The sequence below is a fragment of the Lupinus angustifolius genome, chromosome LG13 (genome assembly GCF_001865875.1).
Source record: "Lupinus angustifolius cultivar Tanjil chromosome LG13, LupAngTanjil_v1.0, whole genome shotgun sequence".
NCBI classification, from domain to species: Eukaryota; Viridiplantae; Streptophyta; class Magnoliopsida; order Fabales; family Fabaceae; genus Lupinus; species Lupinus angustifolius.
In genome coordinates, this window is record NC_032021.1 from 16,532,037 (window position 1) to 16,543,272 (window position 11,236).

General features: G+C 32.4%; 1 protein-coding gene and 1 long non-coding RNA gene across 3 annotated transcripts; one reads left to right on the plus strand and one right to left on the minus strand.

The window, feature by feature from the left end:
• On the plus strand, positions 226-3,983 carry LOC109325792. Its single transcript, XR_002105187.1, has 3 exons — positions 226-276; positions 783-789; positions 3,974-3,983. It is a non-coding gene; the product is annotated as an uncharacterized LOC109325792 (long non-coding RNA).
• LOC109325791 (delta-1-pyrroline-5-carboxylate synthase-like) lies at positions 3,162-10,543 on the minus strand. 2 transcript variants are annotated; one of them, XM_019558355.1, is made up of 20 exons: positions 10,341-10,543; positions 9,854-9,925; positions 8,935-9,038; positions 8,510-8,615; positions 8,216-8,377; positions 7,741-8,018; positions 6,905-7,055; positions 6,578-6,742; positions 6,384-6,461; positions 5,975-6,064; positions 5,717-5,803; positions 5,501-5,587; positions 5,332-5,428; positions 5,146-5,249; positions 4,978-5,053; positions 4,443-4,593; positions 4,281-4,349; positions 3,824-3,890; positions 3,667-3,737; positions 3,162-3,531 (listed from the first exon to the last, which is right to left on the minus strand). In XM_019558355.1, exons 1-20 carry the CDS (start codon positions 10,389-10,391, stop codon positions 3,450-3,452), a joined length of 2,148 nt encoding a protein of 715 aa, XP_019413900.1. In that variant the 5' UTR covers positions 10,392-10,543; the 3' UTR covers positions 3,162-3,449. The 2 variants fall into 2 exon arrangements, with proteins under 2 accessions (XP_019413900.1, XP_019413899.1); XM_019558354.1 differs by having other exon boundaries at positions 7,741-8,036.

Consider the following 11,236-nt stretch of genomic DNA (forward strand, 5'->3'; position numbering starts at 1 on the left):
CTAGTGTTCAGTCTCCACATCATTGCTTAACACATCGTCAAGTTGCCGCATGAACATGAAAATCTACTATGTGGAACCAACTCATTGGTATTTGCATGAAGAAATCTTAAGGTTCATACCAACATGTTTTGGTAACTTAAGGGTTCAAATTTGTGGTTTCTAGTCTTAGGAATGTTGGATTCTTGGTTTGAACGTTGAAATTGTTAGTGTGTGGAAACCAAAGGGGTCCCTACACTTGCTTAATGGTATTATGTAAATTGTAAATGTTTGTTTATTGTGTTAAAAGGCCAAATTAAAGGGTCTATGTAACTATAAGTTTTAAGGAAAAACAATAATCAAAGTCTATGTGTTTGTTGACCTAATTAAGGGATGGGTATGTATAATACAACAATTAATCTACAATTTCTATTTCGTATTTTTATTTCGTCTAAAAAGATCAATTTATGATCTTTTTCTTGTATTGAATTAGCACCCCTTATGTTTCTTTAATACATTCTCGCTTATCAAAAAAAATTAATCTACAATTTGTTAGTGTTAGTTTATGTTGTCATTTCAATTCTTTTTCTTCTAACGTATTTTTGACATTCACAGAGAAGTTAAGAAAATTTAGGGTTTTTAGTCTTTAGACAAAATTGGAAGGACTTAATCCAAAACAATCACACCCCATTTAGCTGCAAAATTATTTGTGGAATTCTGTAATAATGTACTTTTATTATTTCAATATTTCACATTATCAACATCATAATTAATATTATTATTAAGATATATAACCCATTTGAGAGTTCTTCTGTAAGAGATTGTTTTAACAATTATCATCCAACAAGATGTTCATTAGAATTGTTTTAACAATTATTATGATTAGGTTTGGTGGAGGGGACTGCAAAATGAAATATATTTCTTTATGTCGGACAAGGATCTGCTGTCTCAAAGTATATCCTAAAGTCTGTCACGAACCAATAATATTATATTATGTCAGTTAAAAAACTAAATATTTATGACTTTGTCAATTTTTATTTCATTGTGATTGATTAGGGACAGATTTCGGGACAGGAGTCAGGAGATCCCCATCCCTTTACACCCAATGTAGAAGAAACTTGGTTTTGGGAGCCTAATCCAAATTGAATTTTTCAGTATGGAAATTTGTTTTATATAAATAAACAATTGTTCATTTTTTGTCTCTGACCAAGTTAACTAATCATCCAGCAACAATAGAAGTTAATTAGTTAGGTAAACTCTTTCCAAAGTGATATTTGTAAGATTTAGACATATAATAATCTCATAGGTGAAATTGTTTGGTGCACAGTCCACTTCTATTTCAAATAATCACTTTTGAATAAAACTTTGTTATTTCAAGTTGTTTGGTGAAATATGAAGAGTCAGCTGAATAGTATAATAAACATATAAATTAAATAAATTGTATAATATTTATGTACTATTAGTATAAATATTTATACACAGTTAAACACGAATAGTGGATGATACAGTGACAGTATATAAAATTTATACTCTATCGGTATATTCATTTTTTTTCTTAAATAAAATGAAGGGTGGTTGTAGTTCTAGATTTATTTCTAGGAAAGTGAGAATTTGTTAATTCTTTGTTCTCAAATAATTTAATGTTAGAGGCTTGATTTGGAACGTTCTCAGCATGCATGTTCTTTTACCTTGTCTATAATTTTTCTCTTATCTTCTAATCCTCATATTTTTATGATGTGTTCCTCAAATGTGTGACTATTTATGTGGGAATTTTTAAATGAGAATAAAATGTATCCCGTAAAAAATAATTTATCTCCTTAAATTCACTTATTGTTTGACTTATGTCTTATTTTATGGGTATGTTATACCAAAAAATTGTCCATAAATCAAATACATTTGACTAAGGTTAATTTAAAGAGCAAATTTTGTGGAGCAATATATATAATCCCCATATATGTTATGTAAATTATATCTTTTTGTTAGGCATCATCACTTAATTAGTAAAATTGTTTTTCTCCTTGTCTTCTATATATTAATTTTATAAAGTTTTTTATTATAAGGGTAGGAATGCATTAAAGTTTTGCTGTTCCCTTTTTATGAGGGTATTATATAGCAATAGTTGAGTGAGACTAACCTTGCTTAGGAGCACATCTGTTGTCTCATAATGAGTGTCACATTATGTGTCATGATCTTGTGATGAATTGAAAAATATATATTTAAATTAAAATTTAATTTTTAAGTATTTTTCTGATCAATCACAAGATCATGACACATGGAATAACACTCGGTATGAGACAGCATATATGTATGCTTGGTTAGGGTCATGGAAGGCTGTAGTCCATTGAGAATTTGAGATGGCCACTTAAGACCTTGTCAATTAATGGGGGTCACAAATTTTTACACCTTTACTAATATTAAATTATTTAATGATAAATATTATTGTGGGAACTATTTAGTAATATTATGTAATTTATCTCATAATTTTCTATTTATTTATTTTTATTATTATTCTAATTGCTAATCCTAATAATGTTATATCTCTATGTTGTGTCTCACCTTTAATATTTTATTTTTCTCCTTTGCTCATTTTTCGGAGTTGTAAGAAACAACAACCCGTTTGAATATATCTAATAAGCTGTCAATTTATAAATTCAATATGATTATGTAATAATTTTTAAAACATGTATTTATATAACTACACACGACAAATAAATGAGAGGATTATAATTTTATAATGTATAGATTTTGATTTTGATTTTAATTAGATGTAATTGAAATATGAACATATTGCTATTGTTCACCTCTCGTTTTTATCACTTTCATATTTTATTAGGCTCATTTGATTGAGAGTAATAAAGACAAGATATGATACTCTCATGTTAAACTAGTATGATAAGATACGATTATCCGATTGATCTATACACATCCGACCATCACATCAATGTCATCATTGCCTGAAAGATGAATATGACAAGAGTTTACCTTACTCATATCGTATCGGATTTTATGCTCTCATATATTTATCATACCCTAGTAAACAAACAAGTCCTTGAAGAATTGGAAAATGATTCCAAAGTCTGGTGACAAAGTCTAATAACATTTAGAAAATGCATAGTAAAATAAAGTGAAAAGATGAGTGTTGTTTTCAAGACTTAGATAGTAAAAAACTGAAAGAATTACATATTTAGAATTTATACTAAGCAATACTTTATAGAAGTGCACCAAGGTACATAATATTATCATTCATATCATAATCATAGGATTATTTTCTTCCCCCTGATTATACTCAAGGTAAGAAGAAAAAACACTAGAGAGGAGTATAAATAATAATTAAGATTATACAGTACTAGCATCACAGCACTTTCTGTGTATTAAAATAGAACAGAAAAAAGCTGCTTTGATTAATAAGGTGCACAACAATAATCCATAGACCAATGTAGCTTATAGTATTAATCTCTATATAGCTTTTAAGCTTATACTTTTAGTGCCAATTCTTTGTGAGTATAAGTCACCCCTTTATCACCATCAACTACTTGCCCATTCCCTCTCAGTATCCTGCATAATATTTTAAGATCTTAGTCTACATTAATTTAACTATAGGTTAAAAAATAAATCATGAATGAAGACAAAAGTTATGAAACAATTGAGAATTTGATGGAAAAAAACAAGAGATGTTGCAGGATTTTATACCATCTATTTGTTAACAATCCCTCAACTCCTACTGGACCTCGGGCATGAATTCGGCTTGTGCTTATTCCGACCTGATCAACAATTGAAATAACCAATAGTTAAGAAGATTAAAATAGTCATGCTGCTATTACAATATAGTTTCCGGAAGATATGCTACCTCTGCGCCTAGCCCGAAGCGTGCTCCGTCACAAAACCTTGTGCTTGCATTGTGGAATACAGCAGCACTGTTTGTGCATCAAGCAAAAATGAATATTTCAGTCAGCAAAATGAGATCAGGGAAAATACTTATTCATATAGTTATGAGTAGAAAAATATTGAAGCACAAGCTAACTTGATGGGATAACTAAATGTATATCGCATGATACAGATGGAAAATACGAAAAACCTCGGAAGAGTTCGATGTTTACATGAATGTTGTAACTATAAGTCTATAACCAATCTTAACAATAATGTACCAAAATTTTGAAAGTGAAGAGGCTAGTGGTTTGGACAAATTGCAGTATAGACAATTGAAGTAAACAATCATATCATCATGCCACAATAGTATTTGTTGCACATGGAAACAAAGGACCAAAAAAAAAACAATATTGCTACGAAGAAAAGTCTAGACTTACCTATCAACTTGGCGTAAGAAAGCTTCAGCGACTTCAGAGTCTTCCGTAACAATGCATTCGGTATGAGAACTGCAGAACGAGAAAGAATGTCACGGACTTAGCGTAATAATGTTAATGATATAGATAACGAAAATGATGTTTATGCAAAGGAACCAAACAAACCTTCCATGTTGATGTATGTGGTCAATAGCAGCAAATACATCATCTACAATCTCAATTGTGCAAGCCAGTGAACTATGCTCATGATGGAAGGAGCATGTTTCCGCGATATTTAATAAGGCACTTGCTCTTGGTCCACCATATAGTTCAACACCTGCCAATATATTATTAATTTTCAGCACCCAATGTTATCCATATTTATACATGTTTTCCAGTTTAACAGCATGGTTTTCACCATTGATACCGAAGCCATCATTAAGCAAAGAAAATTACCGATTTCAACATACGGTGCCAAAATAAACATAAAACAACATTTTCAGCTTCATCAACTCTGAAACTGATACCCTCAGAAGAAAATGATCACCTTAACTTACTTATGATGATAGCTCACCTTTTTTTCTTCACTATATTACTAACCGAAACCGAGGTTCCATTAAAGCATATAAAAATAAGTAGAATGGATTTTAAAAGAAAATAAGAACTACGATTTGAGTGCATATTTTGCTGATTATATATTCATTTGCAACTGTTGTCAAACCTTCATTTTTGAGTTCAACAACAAGTTGATCAAGTCCACCATTAGTTGACAAATCCTTGTGTATAAGAAGGGTTTCCTAAGAAAATCAGCGCACAATATTTAAGTGAGCATAGTGTATACATTCAATTTAAGTCACGAACGATAATCGAGGATGTAAACCGTAATTACCATTGCATTGCAGGCTGCGGGATAATCAGTCTTTGCATCCTTAATAATCTGCTTTGCCATATCGATATTAGCTTCTTTGTCAATATATACATGACAAATCCCATCTGCATGACAAAAAATAACAATTTCATGGAATTGTAGTTTGTAATTGGAAGCAAAAAATCGGTAAACCTTTGTATATGTTACCAGAATGACCAAGAACCGGAATCTTGGTTGTGTCTTTGATTTGAGAAACAAGCTTATTGCTGCCTCTGGGGACCACAAGATCTATCACATCATCAAGCTGTGACAAAGTACAATTAGTTGAAAATCATCTTTGCCGAATAATTGTTAAGAGTTTTACTTGTATATCCACCTTGAGCAGATCTGGAATTGCCTCTCTAGAAGTCACGAGCCCAATAAGTTTGTCACCAACTGTATCGGGAATGGCCGAGGTAATGACCTACAACAATAAAGATGTGAAGAAAAAAGATGATAATATGTTTACCACAAAAACTGTGACTAGGAAACACCAAACAATTTGGATTGAGATCAATTCAATTAAAGGAAAACCTTAAATAAATAGACAAACCTTGTGTAAGACTTCGTTTGATCGTTTGGCTTCCTTTCCTCCTTTAAGAAGTAAACCATTGCCACTCCGAATTGCCAATGCAGCTATCTATAAATCGATTCCCGAAAATATCATAAATATCAAATACTAAATACAACTATACAAAACCTCACAACTTCATTAGTAAAAGTTGACAAAGAATATATTAGATCTATAATTTTCAGTCATGCTTATTGAAGGAGTAGCATTACGGAGAAAGAATAGATATCTAATCATAACCTGGACAAGGGCATCAGGCCGAGACTCGAATATAATCAGGATGACGCCCAAAGGACATGATATTTGCTCCAGTGTGAGATTATCGGCTAGCTGCAAACAGAGCAGTGATCAAAAGTGTCAAAATTGGTGTTAAACAGTAGGATGCAAATTTTAGTTGTATTTTCCATTCCTTTGTCTAAACTCTAAAGCATTAAGAATATAGTTTTCAGGAACAAGATCATTGAGAAAATATTATAAAAGTCATTCAAGAACTTGCTATTGAATTGTTGAAAAAGTCAAATATTAGAAACATATTACATACTTTAAACTAGTAAAAAGTGAAAACTCCTGAATATTACAATATCACATAACCAATTTCACAAGTTACTTATCAACAGGTTAATGATATAACTGTATAAGGGATTTTGACCTCGGTTCTCTTTAAAATCTGACCGATTGGTTCTTCCATGTCTGCCAGCATGCGAACCGACTTAGCAAGACTAGAGATCTGAAAATACAAAAATTAAGGTTGGACAAAGATGGTCACACTTGGTGTTATTTAGCAAATATCTAGGAAAGTTACATCAGTATTTCACTTCTGTAAGTAATCAGTTAAGTTCTTGCCTTCTCCGGCTTCAGGGCTAAACGCGATATGAGTGATTTCTCATATCCAGCCCCCTCTGCAGCAGCAATATCAGCCTCATTTTCAGATCTTATCGTACTTTCATTATTCTCTAATGCATCAGCAACTGCCAGCAATATTTTGCTCCTTTCTTCAGAACTTAGTACCTGAAACCAAAGACTTCAATATACTACAAACGAGACTATCTAATTAAATACATTGTGTTTGCAATAATAAAGAAGAAGTTATTAAAAGGTATATCGCCACTTAGAGAAATTGATTAAATGAAACCATGCTTTTCGATCTAATAAACATTTAAGTGTACTTACCTGAAGTCGTCTAGAACTATCACGTGCTGCAACTGCCATTTCACGCGCACTCACTTCCTTTGTGTTGATCCACAAATGTGCATCTTTATGAAAGACAGTACCAATTCTTTCTCCTTGCAGCACACGCATGATGTTGTTGGTCACATAGCCACTTGAAAGGAGGATAATATACAATTCGAAGTCAGTAATAAGAATGCAAAAATCCATACACATGCTGCACATTTGTGCTTCTGTGATACATGCATGTTTTTATTTTTCTAAAGTTCAAAGTGAATGTAAGTAAAGATGATAACAGAATGAGTATTTCTCACAACATACAACAGATGTTGGAATCGGTTTTCATCGCTTGAACTATGTTAGACATAATTGAAACTTATAACTTAATGCTTCTTTCTTTGTGTTTTTTATTGTTGCGAACAAACATGGGATATGAGCATGGGATAGGAAACATTTTCCTGCATAACAAACACGATATTGGTGGAACATCTATATGGCATTGAATGTAAAATAATGAGACACCCCTTGAGTCAGTTTCACACAACCAAAGGGCGGCTCAGTGCGCGAGACTCCCACTTAACGGGTCTGGAAGGGTAGATGTACATAGTCTTACCCTCACAAGCAAAAAGGTTGTTTCAAGGTAGTTTCACGCGACCAGGAAAAATAATAATCCTCTACAGGCTAGTTCATTAGAAAATCTCATTCACTCCATTCTATTTCTGGTGCACAGTTTTATGATAGAGATTGATTCCTTCAACAGTCAAAACAATTTCACTCAATGTGTGATGATCTAAAAGTGAATCAAAAAGTAAAAACACGGTAACAAAAAATGAAGGTACCTAGTAATAATGACAGGGGTGCCAGCATAAGCAGCACAAACAGCAGCATTAACTTTAGCAGTCATACCCCCTCTGCCCAATCTCGACTTGTCTCCGAAAGTAATTTCTGATTGATGTTTCTCTTTTATATAAGTATGGATTAGCTTTGACTTTGGGTCAGATGGAGGACCACTATAAAGGCCTTCAACATCACTCAATAAAACAAGGAGGTCGGCCTTAAGTTCTAGGGCCAATAGACCAGCCAAACTGTCATTGTCCCAAAAGATACCGGAAGAATCCTGAAGACAGTAATCAAACTAATAAAAAGTTTGATTCATTCAAACAAAAGAGTGTAAGGAAAGTCAAAATAACTTTTTCTTGTGGAAACAAAAAGTTAAGTTTTCATAGAGACAAATCAGGAACAGATAGCATAGCAATCACAAGGCATATAAATAAGGTTAATTCAAATGAAATGGTGTAAGGAAAATAAGCACACCTCATATGGTGCCTTCCTAGTACTAACAGCATCATTTTCATTGAAAATTGGGATTACTCTTAAATCTAGTAACGAGTTCACGGTGTCTGATAGCTGTTTTCTGAAAGCAGAATCCCGAAAAAAACCATCATTCACAAGAAGTTGGGATGAAGTGACATCAAGCTGCACCAGGAAAATGACATAGCAAAATCATTAGGCTTAAACAACGAGATCAGTAAAACGCCTCGCATTGTATTAAGGCAAATGCATATATGTTTGATTCGGGACATATTGGAAATGTAATTTAGTGTGCACCTGACTAAACATGGTATCATAGAGAGCCATGAGACTACTCTGCCCAACAGCTGCACATGCTTTTCCATCATGGTCATCACCTTGTGGCCTTTGAAGATCGGAAAAGCTGCAAAACAAGTAGTACTTATCCTTAATGCTCATTGTTTTCTTCGTCTATTTTTCAAAATTCTACATCATTGTTAGAAACATGAAAAAGTTTGCCTGAACTACTTCAACAAAATGCTGGTCTAATCTTAATTAAACAATCGAAAAGAACAAAACAACATAAGGGAAGCATGCTTGTGATATGAAAAACTTCAATAAACTTCATATCACTTTTTACGAATTGATGTTATTATGAAAGTATGAACAAGTCATTACTTGAAAGTTTGATGCATGTCGATAAAATGTATGGTTAATACAGCCAAGGAGAAAATCACGGAAACCTGCTATTAGCCAATCTGCGATATCTTAGTCTTTGCCGGCCAAGACCGACTGCGCCTGAAGTCACCAATATAACCTCATATCCCTTTGTATTTAGTTCTTTCAGCTGCAGGAAAGAAAGCTTTCAGTCACAACAGAAAGATAAACTCTGCTTTCACTTCCCAATCTGCGATAGTAGATGTAAGGTGATATATGTCTAAGTAAACGAAAAACGAGATGCCTAGTATACGAGACTCCACCTAGTACAATCTGCAATAGTAGATGTATACATCCTTACCCTTGGAAGTGCAGAGATTGTTTTCAGGGTTGAACCCATGACCTCCAAGTAATAAGACAACCAATCTTACTTCACACCGATGTTTACTCTTTTATATGTCTAAGTAGATGTACTCCAACAAAAATTACAAGACCAGTGAAGAATATCAAACAAATGTGAAGTTGTAACCATTCGATAGAACAAGAGCAAAGCCGGAGAAGGATCTAGATCTGCCTCCCCCACTATTCGCCATCTTCCTTAATTTACGAAGTTCTTTATGTTTAGATAAAAACATCTGTAAAACATTTATTTTTATTCACATCATGCCTCATGGTGTTGTTCCCATATGTTTTTCATACACAAGTTTGGGCAATGGATGTTATTAAAAAAAGGTTGTCCGGTTCACGAGGCTCCCAGCTAGTGGAGTGTGAGGATGATAGATGTACACAACCTTACCTCGTAAGCAGATAGACTTTTTCGAAGATTTAAAAACAACTTTGTTATTACGCCAACCCACACCCTCATTATCTTCCATTTAGGAGTATAAAACAAGAACAACACATCCCAACTCACATATTCTCTAACTTTATTTCACCAATCAATAAAAAGAGTAAAGATAATGATGTGTGAATAAAAAAGTTGATTTTGGTTTGGTAATGCAATACCTGTTCACAGAGAGCTCCAAGTCTTCCCAATGCTAATCTTCCATCACTTCTAGTAACCACAGCAGTTCCAACCTTGAAGCATGACAAAATAAATAAATGGATTATTTGCAGAACAAAGAGAAAATCAATGCATTTCAATATGAAAACTTTTTTTATCTCAAATGAACATGCTAATGCTTCATTGATTCAATAAAGTGACAATTTTTTTGACATAGATCTCATTATTTTTCTAGTTCATTGTTCATTATGTTAGAAATATATTTAAAGAAAATACATTTAATCTATTACAAAATCAAACTCATAAAACATACAATACATTAAGCTTAAATAAGATCTCTGTTGAAATCATGCAATGAAAAAAGAAACCCATCATAGAACTTTATCTCATGACTCATTAATCATTAATATATCATATAGAACAACATTGTTGTTTCTGAAAAAACCAAGAAAAAGAAAATGATAGTGATAATAAAATAGAGAGATATACCTTAACTACAACACGCTTAACACTCTTGACAAATTCTCTAGTAGGATCCATGATGCTGATGCAAATGAAGATAAAGAAGTGAGTGAATGTGTTATGGAGAATGTAGAAATGTGAAGTGGGAAACAAAGAACATATGAAGCTGTTGCATATATCACATCAACATAAGCTTTTCATTGGTGTATGGAACAGTTCCAACCAAAGCTACCATTATATGCGGCAAACCTGACACGTATATTTTCACTTTATTTTTTATATTCAACCTAACATCTATATAAAATCGGCATAAAAATTTATACACATTTATTTGTATTACGATCAAATATGAATGAAGAATAATATAATATATCAATAATAATAAGCTAGCTTTTATCATATTAGCTTAGACAGTTTAAAAATGTAGTATATATTGATACATATATTTTTTCTCATTTCTTTTTATGGTAGTAACATATCCCTTATCCTATGCTAATAACTTTTAGGATGTGTGATTATCTCTCTCAATCAGTGTTGTCACCAAGAATTCGACTCTTAACTTTTTTTTTTTGTCATTATGAGGAGTTAGAACTATTTTTTTTCTCCTTTATTTAAAGTTTAAAATGAATATTTTTTATGCAATAAATATATCTCTATTTTTTTGTTTTTCTCCTATATTTTTTTGTTTTATGTATATGTTTGATTATTCGTGATTATTTATTTGTTGGTTCAACGAAAGATAAAGTCGATCACGGATTCTCTTTGAAATATGCGTGATGCTCGCTCACTTATTACCTGACATTTAGCTATGTGACAAGTTTCAGGTGCAGGTTCCACTTTAACCTGCATTTTTTTATATAATTCTATTATTTTACTTTTCTTATCGTTTAGTGCAACATTTTTCTTTAATTATAGTTAAAAAA